The following is a 26,596-nucleotide window of genomic DNA, read 5'->3' as shown; positions in this document are numbered from 1 at the left end:
TCCGGTATCAAGCCGGAAGTTGAAATCCCTCTCTAGTCTTCAGAGTCCTTGCCCTTAGTGACTCAGGTGGTCCCAAAAAACAGGAATGGATATGAATATGACCCAGTTTATTAAGGCTGCTTCAACTTCCCTGGCTCTATGCTAGGGGATTCTGGGAACTGTAGTGTTTCCTGTGTCAGAGGAGAGAGCTCTAGTGCCACAATGAACTACAGTTCCCAGGATCCCCTAGCACAACAAACTCCAACTCTCAGTTTGGGGATAAGACTGAACATAGGATTGCCATAACTGTCCACAGTTGACCCTCCATTTGGCAAAGTTAGGTCCAAAACACACTGCAGAAACAATCCCAGTTTGAGACTGCTTTAACTGCCCTGGCTCAGTGCTAGAGGATCCTGGGAATTGTAGTTCCAAGAGTCCACACTCTCTCAGTCTCCTGAGGGTTAGCAAAGGACCGCAAGGCCCCAAATCCACCAAACGGGTCCCTTTATCTGGTCTCCACCAAAATGCACAGCACTCTGCTTTGAAAGCTGTCTGTTGTGTGAAGAAGTCGAAGGCCTTCATGGCTGGCATCTAGAGCTTTGGGGGCTTTTGGGGGCTATGTGGCCATGTTCTAGAAGAGTCTTTCCATTGTGCACTTTTTTGTGGAGCCAAACAAAAGGAGCCCTGTTGAGTGGATTTGGGGTCTTGTGGTACTTTAGGGATGATGGGGAGTGTGTTGCCCCTTCAGCAGTGTTGCCAACAAACCTCAAAGATATTCCCCAGAATGTTTAACCAAAATCCGAAATCCCCGAAATTCCCCAATATTTACCAGAATGTTAAGTCAAAATCCCCGGAAAGAAATTAATTAAATTTCCCAGAAATTGGCAACGCTGCCCTTCAGATGTTGCACTAAACCTTTGGCCGGGTTGGCTGAGGTTGATGGGAGTTGCAGTCCAGTCACATGGAGCCAAGTCCATGTTACATTTGTTAATTGCTATGTATTTTGCTATGTAATTTGCTGCTACTGATTTGCTATGTATTTTTGTTATTGTTATTTTATTGTTATGGTTTAATATGCTGCTATGTTACATCTTTTTTTATTTCATGTTTATTGTTATTGCTTTATTTTGTATTATCCCCTGTTGTAAGCTGCCCAGATTCCCAATTATTGGGCAGCATATAAATTTATTATTATTATTATTATTATTATTATTATTGCCTTCCTAGAATCCTAGAGTCGGAAGAGGCCACAAGGGCCTCTTTATTGTTCTTAACCTCATCAGCAAGCCTGAGTTCATTCTGCGCTTTAGCATTTCTGACTTTACCCCTACTCATGCCTGCTATTTGTTTGAATTCCTCTTTGGTGATTTCCCCATTTTTCCATTGCTTATACATGTTCCGTTTAAAACTTAGCTCAGTTGAAAGTTCCTTAGTCATCCATCCTGGTTTCTTGAAACATCTCCCATTTTTCTTCCTCGTTGGAACTGTTTGAAATTATGCCTTCAGTATCTCCCTTTTGAGAAACTCCCATCTGTCCTGAATTTCCTTCTCTTTCAGTATTCCTGACCACAGGATAACCCCCTGTATTTCTCAAAGTTTACTAAAATCAAGCCGTCCTAAAATCTAGAATGCGTGTTTGACTATGCCTGGCTTCTCCTTTCCATTGTATCATAAACTCTAGGAGAATATGATCACTCCCACCTAAGGATCCCATTCCCACCACTTGCTGCACCCCATTGACCAAGTCATCCTTGTTGGTTAGGATCAGATCTAAATTAGCTGACCCCCTTGTTGCCTCTTCCACCTTTTGGGTCCTTGCACTGTTTGCCTTGTTCCCTCTATGACAGTTTGGCTATTTTCTCCAGCCGTTTTGCTTTCCAGAATACTGTCTCCCTCCCCGACATAACTCAGTTTAAAGCCCTCCTGATCAAATTTTTGAGACTATTGGCAAAGACATTTTTGCCAACTGGCGTGAGATGCAACCCATCCCTTGCCAGAAGTCCCTCCTCATGGAACCGCAGCCCATGGTCCAAGAATCCAAATCGTTCTTGGCGGCACCATCTACGGAGCCAGTTATTTACATCTGTTATTTTCCTCTCCCTTCCTGGACCATGCCCTTTGACTGGGAGAAGAGATGAGATGACAACCTGTGCATCCATGTCTTTCAGTTTTCTACCCAGAGCCTCATAATCCCTTATGATATTCTGAATGCTGTGCTTGCGGTATCATTGGTTCCCACATGGACCAAAAGAAAGGGGTGACAGTCAGTGGACTTGACAAGTCTTGTCAGCCTCTCAATCACATCATGGATCTTTGCGCCAGGGAGACAACACACCTCCTGAGACATCTTCTCGGGCCCACAGACCACTGCTTTGGTACCCTTCAGCAAGGAGTCCCCCACACCCACCACACGCCTCCTCCGAGGCTTAGCAGCGGCTGTTCCCTTTGGTGGTACTCCCAGGATCCCCTGCTCTGTCCCCGAAGTCTGTCTCTGCTGCTGTTCCTCGTCATCTTTGATAATAGAGAGAGGTTCAAATCGATTCTGTAGCTGTAAGCTCACAGAACGTTCCCTGGTTTCCCTATTTCTCTGTGTGACATTCCTCCAACTATCTACTTCTGTTTTATGTGAAATGACTTTCTCCTCCCCATCAAAATCCTCTAGCAGAGGAACATAATACACGACAAAGACAAAATAAAAAGATAATGGAAGCAATATACAGAAGAGCTATACAAAAGAGATGAAAAGATGAACAACACAAGGGAAGAAGAATCACATGAAGATGAACCCCAAATGTTGGAAAGTGAAGTGAAAGCTGAGAGCAATTAAGAGGAATAAATCACCAGGAGCAGATGCTCTCCCAGTAGAGCTACTGCTATTTATGAAGACAGAAGCTGCATCCACACTGCAGTGGCTGGAATGCCACTCATCAATGAGCTAGCAGAGCCGATGGTGACGGATGATGGGAGCTGCAGTCCTGCAGGGTTTGGAGGATTGAAAATTGCCCTTGGCTTCAGTACTTACTGGGGAGAGGAGGATCCAGGTCCCTACATGCGGCCACATGTATGCCCTCGAGCCAGACGCTCCACCGGCCTTCCTCACTTGCCTTAAGCGAGGTTGCTGTCGCAAGAAAGGGAAACACTGCAGTGGGCCACTTTTGCGTCCTTTGGAAGAAATGGCAGGATGGCATCAAATGAAATCAATTTTAATCCCCGAGACACGTGAAGATGGAAACTCTGCCTCACTATCGCTTCCCGCCTTTTTCTATGGTGGGCTTCTCTCCCTCTCTGCGGCCTCCTATCCTTCTTTCAAGCCAACTGCTCTTTCAGGCAGTTGGACAATGAGGAGGAGGAGGAGGAGGAGGAGGAGGAGGAGATGGTGGTTGTGGAGGTGGCCCTGGCCGACCAATGGATGATGGCAGGGATGCGGGGCCCCAAAAGGCGGGCGCTGAAGGAGCGCAAGAGGGCCCTGAGGAGCGAGTCCTGTAGCGGCAGCGATGGCGACAACGGCGCTGGGTCCATGGCTTTGGCCTTGCCCTCGAGGCCGACGTCGTCCTGCAGCTCCTCTGGCGGCACTTCCAGGTTGCCCACGTACCAGAAGACCCACCAGAGGAGGCTGAAGAGGAGGCCCATCCCGCCGCCGTAGATGAGCAAGTCGGAGAAGTAGATGTCCACAAAGAAGCCCACCAGCAGAAGGGCCAGGCCCACTGTGTCAAAGAGCAGCGCCATCCAGAAGGCCCCCTGGCACCGGCCCAGCCTCCTGGAGGCCTCCATGGGCCACGGAGGGCACGACGGCCAGGGCCAGGGGGCACCGGGGAGACCTGTGCGTCTGAGGTCGAAGTGCCCCAGAGTCAGTCTCTGTGAGGGGAGCCGGGTCTTTCCCCAGGCAGGATGTGCCACATGCTCATGAGGCTCTTGAGCAGAACATGGCCCCTGTACCTGACATAGTGCCACCCCACAATTAGCCAAAGCGAGGTCAAGTCACCTCAGGTAGCAACCCTACGATGTCACAAAAGGGTTGCAAGCTGTGAGGCATTTGCTGTGTTACCAGTATGGTGTAGTGGTTTCTGCCTAGGACAAGAATGAATGCCGCTCAGCCATGGAAACCCATTGGGTAACCTTGGGCAAGTCACTCTCTCTTGCCTTCAGTGGTAGAAATTCAAAGATACAACCGTGTTAGTCTGTGGAGTCAGTATGTAGAGGGATCTTGAAGCACCTTTGAGATTCACGGAAAGAAAGAAGTTGGTAGCAGGAGCTTTAGTAGAATAGTCTACTTCACTAAATGCATCTGAGGAAGTAGACTGAAGTCTAGGGAAGCTCATGCTGCCAACTTCTTTATTCCAGTTAGTCTTAAAGGTGCTCCAAGATCTCTCTTACCCTCAGCCAGGGCGGCCAGATGTGATTTTTTCCAGGACATAGCCTCCATTTCAACCTTATGCCCAGGAGGAATTCCAACATGTCCTCCATTTAGAGCCTAAGCAGCATGAATTTACAGTATATGAATGTGAAGTCAAAGGCTTTCATGGCTGGCATCCATAGTTTTTTGTGGGTTTTCGGGCTATGTGACCATATTCTTTTAGTTTTTATTGGGGGGGGGGATGTCCTACATTTTCTTCCTTTGCAGTTAGGAGATCCAGCAGGGTGACCAGATGCCCTCCTTTTCCAGGACTACATTCCAGCCTTCTGTCCAGGAGGAATCATGCTATGAAGCGTGAATTTACATTAGTGTTTTACATGTTTTTGGGAATGTCTTACATTGTTTGTGAATGTCCTGTATTTTGCAATGCCTTGTCCTCATCTGTAGTAATGACATCTGGTCACCCTGGCCTTAGCGGACAGCAATGGCAACCCCTCTGCTAAGAAAACCCCTTGATAGGGTCACCATATGTCAGAAACAATTTGAAGGCACACAACAACAACATCAAGAATGCTTGGGCAAGTCACACACTCTCAGTCCCCCCCCCCCAAAAAAAACCTGTCATAGATTCACCTTCAGGTCGCCATAAGTCACAAATGACTTGAAGGGACACAACAATGACAGTTTTTACTGTCAGGGGTGGGGAGAGGTGGCTATGTGATTTTCTGTGGATTTTATCACATGGACAAAAAAGACGATTTTCTCAGATGTTGCGCAATATCCTGATTATTCCACAATTATTGCATGAATAAAGAGGAATTATAGGGCTGCTTTTTATTCATCAATTGTAGCAAAGCAACAACTTTTGATCATCTGCCTCAGGCAGTGAAATGTACTTGACTGTGGTCTAAACTGCACTGCAGAAATAATGCACTTTCACGGCCATGGCTCCATGGTATGAAACCATGGGATAGGTTGCTTGTTGTGGCACCAGTACTCTCAGGGAAGGCTACATAGCACGGAGCCATGGCAGTTAAACTGCATTATTTCTGCAGTGCGGATCAGACCTATGAGAAAGAACTTTTCTTGTTACTTCAACCGATTTAACATGACTGCTCCTTTGTAAATGCTCGAGTATAATTTTGTCTCCTCGAAACAGCATAGAAATGGAAGGGATGTTTTAAAGGTATGTAGTAATGACAGATGTTGGCATATGTTAGAGAAACTGTTTTTACTACCATAACATTTCTTCCTTCCTTTATGGAATGCACAGTATCTAAGGGAACATATGATACATCAGAGCAAACCCAAGGTATTATGTGGACTGAAATGAAGAACAAGATGGTAACCCCCTCTCATTTCATGGAGAAAATTTATCTTCAAGCCTTTCACTGCATCTGATAAGCAGCAGCTAAGGAAAACTATGGGATTAGTTTATCTCTTTTTTTGCTGATATTGGCATGAACCAATACTTATTGCCTGATGCATCTGCCTAACAGTAGGGCTGGCATGCTATTTACTATGTTTGCTGCTGCTAATAATGCTGCAGCTATTTCTAATCCTAGAGTTATTAAAATAAGATAACTTATTTTTAATACTAATACTAAATTTCTAATTTTTAAAGCTAACTGTTCCAATTAAGTTCTATTTCAGATACATATGCCGTATGCAAAATCTACACTTACACTCTCAAAATGAATGGCTATATTGCGTAGGCACATTACACATGCTAATAAAATATGGCATTAATTTCATTTTTTTTTCAGCACATGAAAATGGCTTTGTGCTAACAAATGATTCTTAAAAGTAGAATAGGTCAATATACTTAGCATTGCAGTATTCTGCTATAATCCTATGCACTATATTACTCACTGAATACAGTGGTATTCAGAGTAAACCTTACAGAATTGCACTGTGTTAATGTGTCAATAATCTTATCAAATTTGCAGATGACACCAAACTAGGAAGAGTAGGGAATACCCCTGAGGACATCATCAAAATTAAAAATGACCAGGCTAACTAGAAAGTTGGGCCACAGCTAACAAAATGAATTTCAAGACGGAGAAATGCAAGGAGAAATGCACTTAGGGCGGAAAAACGAAATACACAGATACAGGAGGAGGGAGCAAGCTTGTTTTCTGCTGCTCCACAGAATAGGACCTGGAACAATGAATGCAAGCAACAGGAAAAAAGCTTGCATTTTAACATTAGGAGGAACTTCCTGAGAGTAAGGGCTGTTCAACAGTGGAACACACTCCTTCCTCGGAGATTATAGTGGAGTCTCCTCCCTTGGAGGTCTTTAAACAGAGGCTTGATGGGCATCTGTCGGGGATACTTTGATTGAGAGTTCCTGCATGGCAGGGGTTGAACTGGATGGCTCTTGTGGTCTTTTCCAACTCTACGATTCTATGATTCTGGAAACCAGGGTTCAAATCCCCACATGGTAACCCTTTGGGTGACCTTGGACAAGTCACAGTCTCTCAGCCTCGTGTTTTCATAGGTGTCAGAAGTAACTGCAAGTGAACTGAATTTTTAGAAACAAGCAAGAGGATCTGGTGACTAGTGAAAATAATTTTGTTTGTTGCTTTAGTAATTATGTTTTTTTTAATACTGTGTTATTTCTCATATGAAATCACTAAGCCAATATTAAGCACAGGTAATTAGCTAGAGATAGAAAAGATGATACAATCTGCATGTCAGAAAATAAGGTTTGACTTTAGGAGAAAGATTAGAAAAAGGCAAGGAAGTATTTCAGCTTCCTTACCAATGCTTAGAAAGAAAAAATCATAGGCTGCTAAGAAAGCATGGCTGCAGAAAGTCAACATTTAAATGAAAGTTTCTTCTCTGCAAAGCCTCCATTTATTTTTATGTTAAAACAGTAACTGTGCTCTTTTTTGTTCATGCCAACTGTGGCACTTTCACTTTCTTGAGTTCTTGCGCAGGGGTTTGAGAACCTTTCTTGGAAGACCTCACAGCTTTTACCATTTTAGGGGTTTGAGAAGAGTTTGCTGCTGGCGTCTGCTTTTTCCCCCCCTGCTTCTTTTCTGAGACTTTTTGCTTTGGCGTCTCAGGTGTTTTGTACTGTCTCTGCAGTTTTGGTGTCTGCAAGCCTGATCCATCTCCAGGTGTTTCCGGCTGCACTTCTGGAGTTTCCAATGATGGCAACATCTTCCTCTTGCCAAGGAGAGTTGGTGATCCTTTAGTGTCTGGCTTGACCTTTCTTCCTGGAGCAGGACTAGGCTGTACTACCTATAATAAAGTGCAAGAATAAAAGCATCACTCCAGAGCCAACAAATCAGAACAAATGGAAATAATCAGCAGTGTCCACACCTTGCTAGTTCAGTGCAGAACTTGGAAGACTTTTGAATGATGACTCCTAGAAAGCACCATCCAGCATTGTCACCAGGGGCAATGATGCAACTTGCCAATATCTTAATGTATATGATGGTCTTGCAAAAGTAAAATTTTGCTACCTCCCCTACTACCAAAACACTCCAAACAAGAATTAGCAGCAGTTTAGAGGTTTGTTCTCTAAACATAAAATAATCACTCTCTCTTTCCAAATCTTACCAAGACCCTGTTATCCATTACTATTCATGCCCAAACAGTAATGTGCCACTTGTCTTACATACACCATCATGTGCAGATATACAAGCAGCTCTTAAAGAACAGACAAGATATGTTGAATGATAGTTCCCAAAAAAATCAGGCAGTTGATAATGACTTCTAGTCCAATATATATACATGTTATACAACATGTATATAACTTGAAATCCTCAATGCTAAAGAGATGGGTGGTAAATGTAAAAAGGGGGGATTGTGCAACAGAATGTGGCATAGGATCTTTGGTCCTAAGTACCAATGAAGCATGTTTTATTCCCTTTCAGGATAAAGCAAGACACCAATCCTTATTGGCAGCCACTGTGAAATATAGCCAGCCAGTTTCAAGGGTTCTCACTAAGTGAGCTCATACTTCTCTCTGCAATGGGTATGTATGCGATCAAATGGCAGCCACCTGAATAAAATGACAGATGTACCTAGGAGTACATCAAGAACATTGCTACCTGTTATATTCACCACTCCATAGTTCTATGCTATCCAGTGAGAATTCCAACCAACATGTAGATAAAGGATAGGGAATCTTTGGCCTTCCAGGTTGTTTGTACCACAACTCCCACAATGCTTTCCATATTGAGTGGACTGATGGGAGTTGTAGTAGTGTAAAACATGTTTAATGCCAACGTAGGTAAAGCTAGGGACAAAAATAATAGATAGCTAGGAAAGGAGGAGCTGTTGATTCCTTCTTCCACTTGTTGCCCATCTCTTTCCTTAACAGATAACATATTCTTTGTGTTAGAATATCAAGGAGCAAGGAAAATTAGCTGCCAAGAACAGAAAAGGAAATAAAATCATGAAGGAAGAGAATCAGTTGCTCTGGTTGTTGGTTTTAGGTGCTGATCACTATTGTTTTTGTTGTAACCAATAAATTTATTGTGACACACCTGTCAAAAGTAATCTTCATTTCACTGGATGTACGATGTGTCAGTAAAGACCAAGATAAACAAAAAATGAAATGTAAATACAGAAAGTTAATCCAAAGGCTGAGAACTTTGCTTGGCCAAAAGTTCTTTTCTGCAACTAGGACATGGAACTCAGCAAATTAGTGAAGCTTCATTTTCCACGCACACCATTTCTCCATATAAGCCACTGGATGCAATTCATCCCTTCCTTTTGTAAATGGTTGGGTCTAAAGCCATCCAAATACAAAAGACCTGCAAGTAATGTGCCACATAGCTATGAATAACATTCTGAATCACCAATGTACCTCAGTTTCTGCACAGAAAGTAATTACCTTTTTCCCTTTCACACTTGAAGAACTTTCAATTGGAACTAGTTGTGGAATTTCTCTATCTTCTTCCTCTGATTCGACTGTGGCAGAGAGGCACACCATTTCCAGATCTGGTCTTCCAGCATCAGGGGCATCACTTCTATTTATTATTGTTGTGCTGTCCCCTTTAGCATTATTTTTAATTTTAGTCTTTTCTTTCTTTTTCTGTGTCTGAACATCCTTTAAAAAGGTATTAAAACATTGTCAAGAAACCAGCCTATTCATCAAAAGGTCACTAATTTACAGAGAAACGGGGGTATTTGAGCAAAAATACAGTACAAGCACATAAACTGCTAACCCATTCACAGCATTGGGTATATGCTGGTACGTATTAAGACTATGTTAACAACCCAATTTAGAATGGTAGAGGGACTGACAATGAACTGGGAAAAAGATTTATTGATTGATACAGAGAAAATTAAAATTTGGCTACCAGAAATCGACAGATTAATTCAAGGAGGAACCATTTGAAGATTAACTGACAGCTTTGAAAAGTGAAGTGGAAGCCGCTACTCAAAAAACATGGGAGGAAGAGAGGGCATGCCAATACATCTGCTTCAAGCTAGAGACAGAATCTAGTCAAGTTCTAACTAAAATCTGTCAACAAACATGGAAAACAAAATAATAGCCTACAGATTTGGAATTGCTCAATATAAATTCCAGTCCCCTGGAATTTAGAGGATATCAGGGATTGCAGTAACCATAAGACCACAGCATTAATTTCCAATGCAAGCAAAGTGCTGCTCAAAATGCTACAACTACCTTTACTATGGCGGGATACATACCGCCATATAGTACGTATTGTATACGTACTAGGGTTAGGAAGGGGCGGTGCTTCCGCACCCCCCTAACCCTAGTACGTATACAATACGTACAAGATGGCGGCGCCCCTTCCACATGGGCGCCGCCATCTTTACGTACTGGACGCATAGCATCCAGACGTGTCGCGGCGCCTATGACGTCGCGAATGCGCCAGCGGCGCCTCGCGACATCATAGAGGTGCCACAAAAAGAAGCTCTGAAATGGAGCTTCTTTTTTGCTCCGCGCGGTTTGGCTGCTGCAGCTCCCGCACGGAGCAAATGGCGCCGGCGGGGGAACGCCGCAAAGCGGCGGTTTGTATCCTGCCTATATCTTTACCATATCTCGGAGTGAGAAATGCCAGGTGTCTTCCCTTCCTTCAGGATCATTCTGTTGAAGATTTTTACATTCTCTTTCCCCTTCCTTAGACAGATAGGGATTTCCTGCATGCAAACTCTCTCTCTCTCATTCAAACTAACTATGTGATTTAGGTCAACCCTCCCCTTTGGAACTAACAGACTCACTCGCTCAAGATTTCCAACTGAACTGATGGTTTTCCGCTTCCCTTCACTCTCAACTTTCTTTGGAAACATGGTGAGATAAAGATCTCTTTTTACCTGAACTATTCACTAGCTAGATTAGGATATAGTCTTTATGACGGCACATTTCTGCTACTCTGCTGATTTAAAGCTGGACCCTAACTGGCTTGGCTTGGATATTTAAATATTTTTGTTTCCTTACCTAGGCTAAAGCCTTAGGAAACTTAAATTACCCTACACATTCAAAGGCTATGCTATAATATATAAAACACAGGCTGATTTCCTTCTGAAATTCTTTAGTGTGCTCCATTATCCAATGTATGTTTGCAGTATGATTCCCAGTGCGTCTTCCTTTCCTTCAGGAAGGAAATCCTACACTGGATATCCTACATTGGATAATGGAGCAAACTAAAGAATTTCAGATTAGTCTATGTTTTATAAATTATAGCAAACCCTTTGACTGTGCAGAATGATCATAAAAAACTTAAGGAAATGAGTGTGCTGGAATATTTGATTGTCCTGATGTGTAACGTGTACTTAGAACAGAATATGGACAAACAAAATGGTTTCCAATTGGCAAGGGGGTCAGGCAAGACTACATTTTATCATCCTATCTGTCCAATAGAAGCAGAAGAAAGCAGAAGACTTTAAATGATTCCTGAAGAAAGTCGATAAAGAAAGCACTCCGTATGCACTGGCCAAGCTCTTACCTGTATTGCAGTGTCTGTATGTTTCTGAATAGCATCTGATTTGGAATTACTCCAAGTAACGAGTGGAAGGGCAACAGATTTGTCTGTTTTGAGATGAAGAATTTTAACACTTTTCCAGATCTGAAACAATAAAGACAAAAAGGTAAAGGAAGAAAGGCACATATCAAACAGCTGTTTAAAAGCTATACAAGTCCAAACATATGCATATTTATTTCAAAGTAAGAGTCACCAACACGAATGAGTTTTATCTTATCTTGCACACTAGACAAGTATGGAGAGGATTTGCTTTAACGTCACCACTTTTTGAGTATTATTACCTGTGGTGCTTTAGCAGCAATCACTTTGGCAGCAGCAATAATGTTCTCAGAAATCTTCCCAGCATCCATGCCAGTGTGACCAATGTGTGCTGAACTGAAAAAAACAAACAAACAAAGAGCCAGTTATGTTTTGCTAGTTACAATGCTGGACTGGGACTTCCAATTCCCATTACTAGTCATTGTGTGAGCTTGAGCCACTCATCTCTCTAAGCCTGCCTCATACAAGTACTGTGAAAATAACACGGGGAAGAGAAAACCCACATGCTGCCTTGGATAATAGAATTGGAAGAGGCCACAAGGGCCATCCAATCCAACCCGCTGCCATGCAGGAATACAAAATCATCACAGATGGCCATCCAGCCTGTTTTAAAGCCTCCAAAGGAGACCCCATTACATTTCAAGGCAGCATATTCCACTGTCAAACAGCTCTTACTGTCAAGAGGTTCTTCCTGTTGTTTAGGTAAAATCAATTTTCCTGTAGTGTGAATTCACTGCTCTGTGTTCTTGTCTCCAGAGGAGCAGAAAACAAACTTGCTCTCTCCTCAATATGACACTGCTTCAAATATTTAAACACGGCTAAGCAATATCCAGGCTACTGAATATGAAATAAAATACTTACTAGCAACAACCCTTGTTGGTGACTGGAAGAATAGTTCCTTGGACGTGCTTGTTTATCTCCTTAGCCAAATCCTTTGCACGCAAGTTCACAGACAAAGGAGCTCTTAAATGGAAGCGAAATGTGAGATTTGAGTAAAAGGCAAACAAGCTTCCTTAAAGAAACCTGGTACAAAAGAATGCTTACTTTTTACTCTTATAGAAGTGCTTCCCTATGTGCGATGGTAGAAGCCTTCGAATACGATCATCAGAAAGAAACAAGGTGAACCGAGACAGAAGACGACGTTTGGCTTCAAAAGGCTTGTATTCTTTTTTGAGTGTTTTATAGGAGATCACCTTCCAAAAATAGGGAGGAGGGGAGCAGGAAGAGATTGAATCGCATCAGCATTTACTACTGCATCCTTATTATGACAGTTAATAGCTTAACTTTAGGCGACAAGAAAGAAGTACGCGTATTTTCCATCAAGAAAAGGTCTTTTGTAAATGTAATGGCTCTTAATTGCCTGTTCAAGACTTTCCCAAATATTTTCCAGTACAACTGGGATCCATCACATCCTTCTGTCGACACCTTACTAGAAGAAGTACAGCTTAGTTCACTCAGAACAGGGAAGCCCAAAGGGGGTGATGGCAATGGCCAAAGGCATCTTCACTTGCAGATCAGCGCTCTGACCCTGCAAACACATTTAGCACACCTAAAAAAGACATAGCACTTGATGAACATTGGTGTCTTTCATACCTCAGTAATGCTTGTGATCCCGTGTTGGGACAACAACTTCTTGTACAAGTTCTCTGTCTGTTCCGCTGTTAAACCAGGCTCATCTTTTGTGAAGAGGCAAACCTCAACTGTTGCAGGCTGGGTATTATGAGGCAGTGGTCTAGAACAAATGGAACAGGGGCATTTAGAGAAGTTACCAAAAGTTTTTTTTTCCTTGGAGGTTAACCTCAAATGCAGGGAAGCCAAAGTATGGCATCCATAGCCATGCTTTGCATTGGGGCTGCAACCATTTTACTACTGGCAAATAATGCTCTGCCATGCCTATTCTATTGACCTTGATTCCTCCCAGGTCCCCCCCCCCCAAATAAATCATAGAATTGTAGAGTTGGAAGAGACCACAAAGGCCATCCAGTCCAAACCCCTGCCATGCAGGAACTCTCATTCAAAGCATCCCTCACAGATGGCCATCCAGCCTCTGTTTAAAGACCTCTAAGGAAGGAGACTTCCACAGTCAAACAGACCTTACTGTCAGGAAGCTCCTCCTAATGTTGAGGTGAAATCCCTTTTCCTGCAGTTTGCATCCACTGTTGTGTGTTCTAGTCTCTGGAGCAGCAGAAAACAAGCTTGCTCCTTCTTCAATATGACATCCCTTCAAATATTTGAACAGGGCTATCATATCACCTCTTAACCTTCTCTTCTCCAAGCTAAACATCCCCAGCTCCCTAAATCGTTCCTCATAGGGCATGGTTTCCAGATCCTATACCATTTTAGTCACCCTCCTTTGGACACGCTCCAGTTTATCAACATCTTTTTTGAATTTTGGTGCCCAGACCTGGATGCAATATTCCTGGTGAGGCCTGACCAAAGCAGAACAGAGTGGCACTATTACTTCCCTTGATCTAGACACTATATTTCTATTGATGCAGCCTAGAATTGTATTGGCCGTGTTAGCTGCCGTATCACACTGTTGACTCATGTTCAACTTGTGGTCTACTTGGATTCCTAGATCCCTTTCATATGTAACCTGCTTAAGTTGTAAGCTGTCTCTTCTAGAAATACCAGGATTGGCAACTCACAGGCTCCTGTACTGTTCAAGCCTTTAGAAACACCTATTTTAAGAAGAAAAAAACCCAGAAGGGAACAGCTGGGTTGTTTTGGATTTCGTTTACCACAATAAGCTAAGAAAACTGTTCTTTCAAAACTTGAAGTGGATGTCCTGCCACTTCCAGTTTCCCCCCTCACTTTTTGGCAGTCCGTGTGATGATGCTTGTAGAGTACAAAAGCGTAGAAAACTGGGTACTGGAACAGCTGAAGCTGCACGCTCCTGCCCTACATTTTTGTCATCAATGCCACCCACCAGGGACTGCACCACAACCACAATTTTGTGGCATCTATCAATTACACTGTTGCCATTATCAAAATTCAGTCACTAAAGTGGCTCTCTTTGTGATGGGAAGGTGGCAGTCTACCCACTTGCACCATCGAGCTGTGACAATGTGTAAGGCATAGAGCTGTCTTAAGATCTGGAGCAGAGGAAGATCTTGGTTGCATTATTTCCTGCAACAGTGTTCAGTGTTTTGGGGCTACCAGCATAAATGACAAAGTAGAGGTGGCGATGGGGCAGGAGCCTCATGTGTTGCTCACCTGGTTTTTAAACTTACATTTTGATGACTTGCTCACGTGGCGGGATCTTCCAGACAGTGACCATCAAAAAGAATTTCTGGTCCTCATTCAACAGCAGTTTCTCAGCTGTTTTCTTCTTGTTCTTGCTCCATGAAAGCAACGCTAGAGCTGCCTTTTTAATCTGAAATAGTTATTATTTTTGATTTCTAACTTTCCATAAAACTTTTCAGTGTTTCATGACAACTGTGGGCGCTCAGTTGGGTTGAGAAACAGCTTGGAAATGTCACTTTTTGGACTACAACTCCCAGAGTTTCCCAAATTGGCACATCAGCCAGTGTCCATGCTGACTGGGGGAATTTACAACTCAAACAATACTTCCCAAGCTATGAGAGGCCTTTGCCTAATCATGCTCAATGATCCGAACAGTGGAACCCTGGTTTAAGTCCCAAACTTGTGTTCATACACCACCAGTGAATTAGACAAACTGGGCGAGGGTTTCGAACTGGGCTCCCCAACTCTACTCCCCACTCCAACCATCACTCTAGGGCTCTTCTTTAACAAAGTAGACTAATCTAAGCTTCCAGAAGAGAGCTGGTCCTTTTATGGCCCTCCCAATGTTGCTGGACTCCAACACACATCCCCATTCAGCCACCTCTGCTTTCTCAGCTAAGGATGATAGGAGCTGCAAGCCAACCACACCTGGGAGCAATAGCAAGTACATTTCTATACCACTTATCATTGCACTTAAGCACTCCCTAAGCAGTTTACAAAGTGTAAGCTAACCGCCCCTAACTGTCTGGGTACTCATTTTAGCCACCTACGAAAGGATGCAAGGCTGAGCCCCGGCTGGTATTGAACTCGCAACCCTCACAACCTGTGGTTTAATTCAAAGATATATTAGTCTGTAGAATCTGGTTTTTGCCTAGGACAAGGACTCTGGGTGAATGCCCCTCAGCCGTGGAAACCCATTGGGTAACCTTGGGCAAGTCGCACTCTCTCACCTTCAGGGCTAGAATTCAAAGATATAGCCATGTCAGTCTGTGGAGTCAGTGATCTTGCAGCACCTTTGAGACTCACGGAAAGAAAGAAGTTGGCAGTCTACTTCCTCAGATTGGTTTGGTGTGAAGCCTATGACAGCGCATGCTGCCAATTTCATTCTTAAAGTTAGGCCCCATACAGACTGCCAAAATAAAGCTGCTTCAGGTCACTTTGGAGTTAGTCTGTTTAAATGATGCATGCATCCTAAGAGTCCTGAAGCTGTGCCAAAGCTGTGCTCCAGTCCTTAGGACTAGACTGTGGCTTTGGCGTGGCTTCCGGACTCTTAGGACGCATGCAACATTTAAACAGCATACCTCCAAAGTGACCCGAAGCAGCTTTATTTTGGCCTGTCTGTATAGAACCAGTGTGTGGAAAGATCTTGTGGCCCCTTTGAGACTCACTGAAAGGAAGAAGTTGTCAGCATGAGCTTTGCTAGACTTCAGCCTCTACTTCCTCAGATGCATATTATTATAGAGACCCCCAAATGCATCTGAGGAAGTGGGTTTAAGTCTAGGAAAGCTCAGCTGCCAATTCGGCTCAAGGTGCCTCGGGATCCCTCCACAGACAGCTACCTCTCTCCATTCAAACCCTGGACCCCGAAAAAGCCCACCTGCTGGGGATCCAGGGGGAGAAGCGCCCCCTTCGCTGCCCCGGCTTCCATGCCTCTGCTGCCGCTCCACGTGCGTCGCTACTCGCTTCCGCAGTCGCGCCTCAGTGACGTCACCGGAAGCCCCCTTCCCTGACGCGCGCGGGACCAGACCCAACTTCCGGGAAGGGAAGGACCAATAGGAGCCCAGAACTTCCCGTAGACTGGAGGCACTCAGTTAAAGCAGTCCCAAACTGGGGCTGCGCAGTGCGCCCACGCTGGAGAAATAACTCTGTCTGGCTCAAGGCTATGGCATTCTGGGCCCCACAACGTACTCCAGCTCCCAGAATGCCATAGCCTTGAGCCAAACACAGAGTTAAGTTAAAAGGGGTTAGAATCCTAGAGTTGGAAGAGACCCCAAGAGCCCTGATCCAGTCCAACCCCATTCTGCCATGCAGGAACTCTCCATCAAAGCCTCCCCGTTGACAGAGGGCCATCCAGCCTCTGTTTAAAGACCTCCAAAGGAGGAGGCTCCACTACACTCCGAGGAAGGAGTTTGTTCCACTGTCAAACAGCCATTACTGTCAGGAAGTTCCTCCTAACGTTGAGCTGGAATCTCTTTTCCTGGAGCTTGCATCCATTGTTCTGGGTCCTGTTCTCTGGAGCAGCAGAAAACAAGCTTGCTCCCTCCTCAATATGACATCCCTTCAAGTATTTAAACAGGGCTATCATATCACCTCTTAAACCTTCTCTTCTCCAGACTAAACATCCCCAGCTCCCTCAGTCATCCCTCATAGGGCTTCATGGTTTCCAGGCCCTTCACCATTTTGGTCCCCCTCCTTTGGACACATCATGGCTCCAGTTTCTCCATTGAATTGAATTGTTTTGACCAGAACCTGACACAGTATTATTCCAGGCGGGGCCTGACCAGAGCAGAATAGAGTGGCACTATTACTGGAACTAACAAACCAGAAGGTCTGGTATACAGACATTGTCGAACCCAAAGTGCTGAATTGAAGCTAACATGAAGGGCTTCTTGGTAGGAAACTGGCCCATAAAGCAGTTGTGGAGTGGATGGGGCTACTGCCAAAACGCCTCTAATATCTCCAAGAAGGTTCTGAAGCTAACTGCGCAGGCGCAGAATAACCCATGGATGCAAACTGCAGGAAAAGAGATTCTACCTCAACATTAGGAAGAACTTCCAGAGAGTAAGGGCTGTTCGACAGTGGAAGTACCTCCTTCCTCAGAGTGGAGTCTCCTTCCTTGGAGGTCTTTAAACAGAGGCTGGATGGCCATCTGTCAATGGGGATGCTTTGATTGAGAGTTCCTGCATGGCAGAATGGGGCTGGACTGGATGGACCTTGCAGTCTCTTCCAACTCTATGATTTTATGACCACAAAGAAGAAGAGAGCCTTCTCAGTGGCTGCTCCCACCCTCAGGAATAACAACAATAACAATAATATATTCCTGCCTCTCCCTGATGGATCCCTCTTCTATGGGAGGCTAAGCTGGCCCTTGCCCTGCTTTCCTTTTACTGGCAGGCTATTTTTTTCCTTTCTTTCAGGAAGGCATTTTAAAACCATGGCAGGTGGCTTTTATATGGGATGTTAACCTTTGTATGTTTTTATGTTAATTTTATATTGTTTCAACTGGGTTAATTTAATTGTTTTTTTAATTTGTTGTAAAGGTTTTAAAGTGTCCCCCCTTTTAATAATAAAGGTAATTTGTCTAATTCAATAATGTCTAAGCATTTCTTTAACCAATCGTCCAAACCCGGCGCTTCTTTTTGTTTCCAGTGTTTTGCATTATGTTATTCTTGCTGACGTAAGCATATACAATATAAATTTTAAATGCTTTCTTTCTTGTTTCTCATCCATTATATTCAATATACTGTAAGAAAGAACACAACTGCCTTTCTTTGCCGGAGAAATTTCATACCAATCTATAGCTGAGAAGAAAGTTCTACAGCAAGCCAGTCTGTCCTTGTTCAAAAACTGCACATTGAAACAAACACAACAGAATATGTACTGTTAAATGCAAGCAGAATGGCACCAATAATAACCTTTTCACAGTCCCTTTAGTCTCCTTTTAAGGAGGCACTGCTGATCTTTTCCAGTCACAAAAAGACATGGTGGCTAGGCTCTGCAGAGGTCCTGGAGACAGATGCTTATCCATGGCATGTACCAAGGGACAGTACCATCCTCAGACAATGAAATCACAATTATAGCAGTGGTTCCACTTCAACTGCCATGGCCTCATCCCTTGGAGTCCTGTATCCCTAGGTCCAACATGTCACTAGAGTAGTGGTTCTCTGGTCCTCCAGATGTCCTGGATATCAACTCCCAGAAGCTGCAGCCAGCATGACCTGGGAGCTGAGGTACAAAGCACCCAGAGGACCAAAGGCTGAGAGCTATGGGGTTCAAGCGTGGTGGTTTAATTTCAAAACACACCTCCCTAAACTACAGATCCCAGGATTACATAAAATGGAGCCATGGTGATTAAAGTGGATTCTAGTGCTGCAGTGGCATTCTGTGAGAGCACCTTGAGAAAATGCCTGTGAAAAATGCCTGAAAGGACCATTAGAGTTAACTTTTTAAAGTAAGTAGGAACATCACTTGACACACAGATCATTGCTAGTCCAGAGCCATTGAATCATGTGCTCAGTGGTAAGACAACACACTTGTGTGCCAGCCATGCCCATTTTTAGCAGTATCAGATCTAGCCATGGTGACACATACCTACTTACATCTAGGTGTGTGACAAGAATTTGTTGCTGTTCCATAAAAATAAAGGATGTTTTCCCCTCAGTCCCTTTATAAGCCAAGCACTTTCCCAGCTGCTCACTCAGATGTGAGAATTTTCTGACACTTCATTTGCAAATGAAGCAACTGGGCAGGCACTTCTGGGGAAAACTTGATGTGCAGGACGTTTACTGCTTACACACTTTACATATACAATGTCTCTCAGCAGACAGCAGCCATTCAGACAGGCTATTTCATTAATGCGGTTCATTCTGCTTCTATATAAAAAAACGAGATGTGCTTGGTTTAAAGCTTTTTCTTCCAAACACTTCACTAGTTTCCCACCCCCGCCTTGCAGCAGTGAACCATAAAACTCTCAATTTGCCTACATCGTCTCAGACTAGGACGGCCATTTTGTGGACTGCCACGCTCCTTCATTCTTGGATCCAGGCAGCCATTGCGTCTGTTCACTGCTAGGCGTTCTTTATTCTTACTCTACAAAAACGTAGCAATTGTTAGATTGTGTTCCTTTATGTGGTGTGTCATTTTTAAGAATGCAGTTAATCCACAGAACATAGACTGACAAAATCCTGTTTCCCCTTCAAAAGCATCAGGAAACTCTCTGACTTTCTAAGGGAAGGGTACAGCAAGATGCTTTTTCATAAGAAAAAGGATATGACTGAAAACCCAGTTTGCCTATCAAAAACCTCTCCATTTAAATCCACTTGCTTCTCCTTCTGCTCCGTTTTGCAAGACCTGGCTTCCTATGGGGAAAAAAACTCTCCATTTAAACTTACTTGCTTCTTTCTCTGCTCTGTTTTGCAAGCCCTGGCTTCCTATAAAAACACCCCTCTTCATTTAAAACCATCTCTCCAGTCCCTTTTGCAAGACATTGCTTCCTATGGAAACAACACCTTGCTTCCTATGGAAACAACTCTCCATTTAAAATTTGCTTCCTTTCTCAATCCGATGTTTAAACCTCCAGCACCTGGGAATTGGTTGGGAGAGGTCCAGAGAAGGAGAAGGAGGAGGGACGGAAGTGGTATTTCCCCCTTTCCATCCTTCCTTATTGCCCCCTAAGTTTTACCCTCGACTTATCCACTGGTCATATCAAAACTAAGGATTTTGACCCTGAAACCTTCCCTCAACTTATACATGAGGTTGACTTGTACATGAGTATATACGGTAAAGCACCACATTTTAAATACTTTTCACCAATGGTAATCTTAATACAAGGGATAGGTTGAGAAGAATAGTACAATTTAAGTATACACCATTAGCTAATCTTAGATTATTCTTTGAAAGAAGTTACATTAGTTTATTATAGAAGCAAATATCTGAATTATTAAGTTTTTATAAAAAAAGATATAACTTCCTAATTTCCAGAAAAATAAAAGCCAGAAATATGCAGACATAATAAAATTTATTTAATTTTTTCATGCATTACGGCAGCTACAAGTGTAGTCATATGAAACTGAAGGACAATCAACTTTGCTTTGTCCATACAATGTAGCCTTATGTGAAATGGATGGGAGTTCCATGATTACAAGTAAACAAAGAGGGGGCAAACATTTCAAATTTAGAAACAGTCACATGACTGCACCTTGGGGAAAGGGCACATTACTCTTTGAACATACAGTTGTAAAAGATATAATCAGAAAAGCATTTTGGACCATTTTGGGAACCAGCCTTCTATATGAAACTAATAGTGGAGATTGCCATTAAATACTTGAGCATCATTGCACATAAATCACTTTCTGCTTTCCCCCCAGTTTCAGTTTCACAGTGGCACAGATCCCACGCGCCATCTATGCACAAATATATGCTTTGCTACCGTTCCTTTGAACTGCCAACCACAAATCCTGTAATTCACTTTGCCTCCCTCTAGCTCAGAATGCTTTCATGTGCAGAAATTTATAGCCTGCGTTTGTTACAAACCCAATTCTAATGAGAAAACCTTCAATATTAAATTGTATCAGTACAGTGAGATGTTATCCAGCTGCTGTCAGCTGAACGCTGAATACAAACTACTTATGTAAGGCCCATCTGGCTCAATTCAAATCTCTTAAAGAAAAACGCACACCGATTCTCCAGTCTTTCAAATTAAAGACAAAATGAATTTTTATCATCATGAACTTGGATTATCAACTAATAGTTGAGCTCAGTTGAGACTGAATATTGTACACCAGTATTACTGACTGAGTTGTCAAGTAACATCCTAATATTTTTTGGCTAGAATTTGATAATGTACTCCAGAGCACAACAGGAAGACACCTTTGCTTCTCAACCATTATGTTAGGTTAATTTTGCGCATAGTGCTGCAACACGAATTAAATAGTTGCATGAGCATATTAAGATTTTTGAAAAACATCATAAGGAAATGGAAAAAGAAAGTTTCTTAAGTACAAATTCTGTCAAATTATCTAATTGTTTTATCATTAAACTTGGCTGGGGAGACAGCAAAGGATAGAGCTGGGATTTAGGAAGGCCTAAGTAACTGAGGATTCAGATTACTTGGCGAGTTAAAAGCTAATCCAACAGGTGTTACATCTGGATAAAAACATTATTTAAAAGCAATTAAGATACCAAAAAGATTTCAAATTTAATAGTTTATTAACACGGTAATTGTCTTTATAACACGTGCACGCAGACTCGCACACTGAATGATCTGCCTTGAAAAATCTTTCAATATGCTGGGAGGGGAGAATTAACATAAATTCTATAGTTTGTTTTTTTTCCTCATAATTCTAGGCAAGTATGTCCACATCACTTATAAAGCTATTGCCAAATCTTTCCAAGGAAACAGAATTTAGGAGGTGGGAGGAACCTTAGAGGGAAATTCAATAGTGGCATAGCAGAGCTCTCAATATGAGAAAGCTGACACAATGTGGACCTTTGCTCTGAAAAGTTATCTTTGCGAAATATAGGGAGAAAGTTATAAATGGGAAGAAAATAAGAAGGCGATGTGAAATAGGCTTCTGCAGAGTCATTTCCCCCCTCACAATATTTGTGCAGGTTTTGTCAACACAATGCTTAGTCCTTCTCTGGAACCAATTTCAGAACTTTTCCAATTGCAATGGTCTTACCTAAGGAAAATACAGAAAATACAGTCATTAGGAAATAAAGTTTATCATCTTCAAGGGTACACAAAGTATGTAAAAACTCCAGGAAAAGATATATCTACAAAGATGTCACACAACCTCATTCTGCACCCCGGTAAATTTCTTTTAGGGTAAATTCAAGTTTATGTGGAAGCCTTCTTTGGCAAACTGTTTGAATAGTTTGCTCCCAATAAAATGGGAAAGAGATCTGCACATTTTCTTTTGTAATAGAGAATTTATACCAGACCTGAAGTCCATTCGATTCCCATCTCAAATTATTCTAAATCTTTCTTCCCCCACCCTCCCTAAGTGGCAGACGACAACACCATCAACCTCAGCCACCAGGACAGACATCAATTTAGGAGGAGCTGCCTTAGGAGAATACTGGCGTTATTAGCATATTTTCTGGATGCTCGTTGAAATTAATTATACTTATTTTCATGTGTCATGCCATGGCAATTAGCATATGTAGAATCTGACAGCTGACGTTCAGTGCCTTCCAGCAAAGGCAGCATTTATAAAGCACTGGGATATAATTTTTTTTGTTTGAGGGTAATATTCCCTTTCTGAATAGAAATATAAAGATATTATTGTAGCTTTCAAATATTTGAGAATATTTCAGCTTCTTGACTCAATTCAGATGACTCATCTAATCATGAATTTGGTGCTGGAAAGATTCCTCAGTTCACACACACTTTTTGTCACAACTTTCCTTTTAGTTTCCTGGATAGTACTAACCACATTTTGCTTCATGGCTAAAGCACACTGTGCACCAGGGCTTGGAGAATTCTGGTCATGCTGGCTAAGGGATTCTGTGAAGTACAGTCCCCAACATTCCAAGCTTTGGTGCATGCTACGATTAGTATGTGTCCCAAAAGACTGCTGGAACTGAGCCCCTAACAAATCTACCAGTGTCACTGCCATATCCTTGAGCCATACCTGCCAAAACATTCATTTCACTCAGGCTGGAAGAAACAATTGTGCAAGAGGAACAGCAACAGTTGTCATGGATTTTATCTAGTTATGGTAGCTTGGTGATTTAAGAGGCTTCAGTGATTCATTCAGGCACAGCAGATCTATTACAGCTCCTTCAAACTATATGTCTGATGAGCACAGCTGACCTCAAGCCCTACTTACACTGTATAAATACAGAAGGGGAATGTGTGGCTCTCCAAATATCAGAATGCAACCGCAATCACGCATCATGACTCACTCACCTAGGGCTAACGGAACTGCAATTTAACATTTGTAGGGCCATGTATTATCCAGATGGCTAATCTTACCCAGTACCTAGTGCTGCTCTACAAAGCAGGAGCATCTAAATGTGGGTCACAGTCAAAAGCTGACTACTAGATGCACTGGAACATGGGAAACCTAAGTTCACAGTGGATATGGGAACTGAGGCCCTCCAGATGATGTTGAATTGCAACTCCTATGACTATTCACCATTGTCTACTGCGGCTAGGGCTGCTGGGAGTCACAGTCAAAAAACAACTAAAAGTCCAGTTTCCACCCAGTTTCTTTAAAATGGCCATATACATGTGGCATTATCACAGAATCAGAGTTAGAAGGGACCCCAAGGGCCATCCAATAAAACAGTGAGAACATAAAAGGTTTAAGTTGGAGACATGCTTCACAGCTGTGCTCCCCACTTAATTCACGTTTCAAGACACTGAGTTAATGTAAGTTTAAACCATAAGAAAATGTTGTTCATCATGTTAGGTACCATGACACCTAACATAACAACCAGAATTGGTTGCCACATGACAACCAGAAACCCTTCCAAACTTAAAGAGAGCCCTGCAAGAAAGATAATGTCAGAAGGATTGGGTCACATAAGAAAAGACTGACAGAACTTTTCCTGCAAATTGAAGCAATAGAGGTATTATGCTTTAATCCAACATCAGCCAGGGCTTCTGACATGATATTCATGACATGAGAATAAGACACTCAGTGTTGGGGCATGCTTCCTTGTTGGTTATTGTTGATTCTCTGAGGTCTCAAGCAGGTCCTGCTGCACCTGAGGCCCTTTTAACTCCACCTTGACTCTCATTCCTTTTTTCACCTCAAGTTTCAGGAGCTGAAACTACAGACTAGATTTCAGGTCCAATAATAAAATAAATATGGAGGCTCCATTTGGGAAAGCTGTACAGTGGATCCTTGTTATATGCTGGGGTTTGGTTCCAAGATCCCCTGTGGAAAACAAAATCTGTGGATGCTCAAGTCCCATTAAATATAATGACAGAGTAAAATGGTGTCTCTTATAAAAAATGGAAAATCAAGGTTTGATATTTGAAATTTATACTTTTTTTTGAACATTTTCAAACCGTGGATGCTTGAATACGTGTATAAAAAAACCTGTGTATAAGAAGGGCCAACTGTCCTTTTTTTCTGTGTGGCATGGCATTCCTGCCTCTTATGGTTAGTAGCTTGTTAGTCTCCCTTTTGTGTGATTCACAAAAACCACAAAGAGGAAGGGCAGGTTGCTTATCTGTATTTCCTTGTGTGAAAGCACAGTATCCATCTCCCCCCACTTTGTGTTCTGTCTTTTAAGTAAGAGCTCTAGAAGATTCTGAATGATGCACTGCACAGGCACAGATAACCCATTTATGTGATTTCACAGATGACCACTCCAAGAACTGTAGTTACAAGTAAGCAGCATGTCCATTTCATTCACAAGTGCAACAACTGATTTTCAAATCGTCTTACCCTCATCTCTTAAGGTGAAGCGACCCATCTGAGGGAAATCTTTAAATGTTTCAAGGCAGATAGTTCCTGCCGTTCTTAAACGGGCAATGCATACTTGATCTTGTTTGACAAAACGGGGCCGGGTTTTGCTTTTCTCTCCTGATTTTTTGTCTACCAAACAGATTAAGGCCTGCAGAAGAAAGAGAAACATTATGAAATGAGAGCCAATATATAGATTTATACACTCATAGAGTTGGAACAGACCACAAGGACCATCCAGTTCAACCCCCTGCCATGGTGTAATACACAATCAAACTCCTGATCATTCATACAACTCAATATGCTGGTCATGACAAGGTTAGGTCCAGACTATTTGAAAGATCATTATTTCCCCATGTGAACGTGCCAGTACTTTAAGATCATCACGGGAAGGCATTTTCTTGGTCCTGCCACTATCACAGGCAGCTTCATGAAGACAAGGGTGGGCTGCTCCCACCCTCTGAAGTGCCCTTCTCCGGGAGGCTAAGCTGCACCCTTCCCTGCTTTCCTTTTGTTGGCAAGCAAGAACATTTTTATTTAAGGAAGATTTTAATGATTAAGGAGGGATGGTTTTTTAATATAGATGTATGTTTTATTTGTTTTTAATTTCTGCATGATTTTAAAATCAGTTTTATGGTGTTTTAATGGGATGCTTTAAAACTGATTTGATTTTAAAACTTTTTGTAAATGTTTTAAATTTGTTGTTATGGAAGACACCATTTGAGTCCTGGACTAGAAGAAAGGCAGCATATCAATAAAGTAAATAAATACATAATTACTCACTGTGATCTCAACTTCTTCAATACATGTATGAATGTGCAGCACCGCATTATAACCAGGACAGATGATGGATTTGTGTTCAATTATCACTATCTGAAATCAGTAAGAATAGAGTAAGTCTACATGGATGTTCATCCACAGTACATAATTTGGGGAGGCTTGGGAGGGGTGACTACATGCTTTTCCCCACCTCTGGATTAAAATATGTATCTCTGAACCCAATCCCATTGACCAAGGTGCTAAACTACTTCCATTTCAGTATCAGCATCAGGAGTGAAAGTGAAAGATGGAACATTTTCTACAAGCATACCTGAGCATCAAAAGTGCGCCCTGAATGACACAGGTTATTAATATCACAGAGTATAAATCCTGGTAGGATCTCCTCTTCTTCAATTCCCTTCAGTCGGATCTTCAGGTTTTCACCTGGAGCTACAGCATCAGTTTCTACATCATCAGAAAGGATTCCAAGGACTTCAACATTGTGCTTAAGGAAAAATTAGGGATTTATTAGACATGAAATGTTCACTAAGACCTGAAACAGATGGGCCTCTGAAAGAAGCAACTGTAAGACCATAGCTGAAGAGACCTTTACTGGTCTTTCCACCATAGATAATTTTCGGTCACCTTCTCATCTTCTCTTTAAAGTAAGACCTTAGAGTAAGTGAAACTGCATTAGATGGATTACATAGCTCCATTACAGTCTATGTTCAGGCCTGGTTACAGAACAGAAACAGCCCCTGTGGATAACCTATGTCAAGAACTAGAGGGGGACTGTATCTCTATTAGTTATGTTGAATTTCTTAGTAGCATTCGATACCATAAATCATGCTATACTTCTGGGCTGTATAACTGGGCTGATATGGGACTTACAGGCACTGTGTTTGGTTGCAGTGGTTCCATTCCTTTCTGCTGAACGTTCCCAAGAAGATGGAGCTGGGAGACTCTTGTTCATCCTCTAGGCCATTAACTCAGTCTCAGTATTCCCACTATGCTTCTAACATGAAGCCAACGGCAAAAGTGATTCAGAATTTTGGGGTCAGATATCATCAGTACGATGAAGATACTCAACCCTATCTCTTTTTCTT

At 42.5% G+C, this 26,596-nt stretch overlaps 2 protein-coding genes across 6 annotated transcripts in view; both read right to left on the bottom strand.

The window, feature by feature from the left end:
- Positions 1-6,292: 6,292 nt before the first annotated feature.
- LOC149306266 (ribosomal L1 domain-containing protein 1-like) lies at positions 6,293-18,156 on the bottom strand. Of its 3 annotated transcripts, none has more exons than XM_089476700.1 (9): positions 16,187-16,290; positions 14,577-14,719; positions 12,937-13,075; positions 12,388-12,536; positions 12,205-12,306; positions 11,586-11,679; positions 11,269-11,388; positions 9,186-9,401; positions 6,293-7,582 (listed from the first exon to the last, which is right to left on the bottom strand). In XM_089476700.1, the coding sequence occupies exons 1-9, from the start codon at positions 16,235-16,237 to the stop codon at positions 7,232-7,234; spliced, it is 1,365 nt and encodes a 454-aa protein (XP_089332826.1). In that variant the 5' UTR covers positions 16,238-16,290; the 3' UTR covers positions 6,293-7,231. The 3 variants fall into 3 exon arrangements, with proteins under 3 accessions (XP_089332826.1, XP_089332827.1, XP_089332828.1); XM_089476701.1 differs by having other exon boundaries at positions 6,293-7,573; XM_089476702.1 differs by lacking the exon at positions 16,187-16,290 and adding an exon at positions 18,101-18,156 and having other exon boundaries at positions 6,295-7,582.
- Positions 18,157-20,309: 2,153 nt separating this feature from the next.
- The window catches only part of LOC149306265 (eukaryotic peptide chain release factor GTP-binding subunit ERF3A), a 34,351-nt gene continuing 28,064 nt past the window's right edge, over positions 20,310-26,596 (bottom strand). For all 3 annotated transcript variants that reach the window (XM_089540517.1, XM_089540516.1, XM_089540515.1), the window contains 4 exons: positions 25,822-25,995; positions 25,515-25,604; positions 24,714-24,882; positions 20,310-21,989 (listed from right to left, as the gene is read on the bottom strand). In XM_089540517.1, the coding sequence (XP_089396643.1) occupies positions 21,937-21,989; positions 24,714-24,882; positions 25,515-25,604; positions 25,822-25,995 (486 nt within the window). In that variant the 3' untranslated portion in view covers positions 20,310-21,936. The remainder of the gene's footprint in view (positions 21,990-24,713; positions 24,883-25,514; positions 25,605-25,821; positions 25,996-26,596) is intronic.

This window comes from Sceloporus occidentalis, unplaced genomic scaffold (genome assembly GCF_023333645.1).
Source record: "Sceloporus occidentalis isolate IW3139 unplaced genomic scaffold, rSceOcc1.0.p SCAF_10, whole genome shotgun sequence".
Taxonomy (NCBI): domain Eukaryota; kingdom Metazoa; phylum Chordata; class Lepidosauria; order Squamata; family Phrynosomatidae; genus Sceloporus; species Sceloporus occidentalis.
Note: the sequence above shows the minus strand (reverse complement) of the source record. Positions and strands in the feature narration are given on the sequence as shown.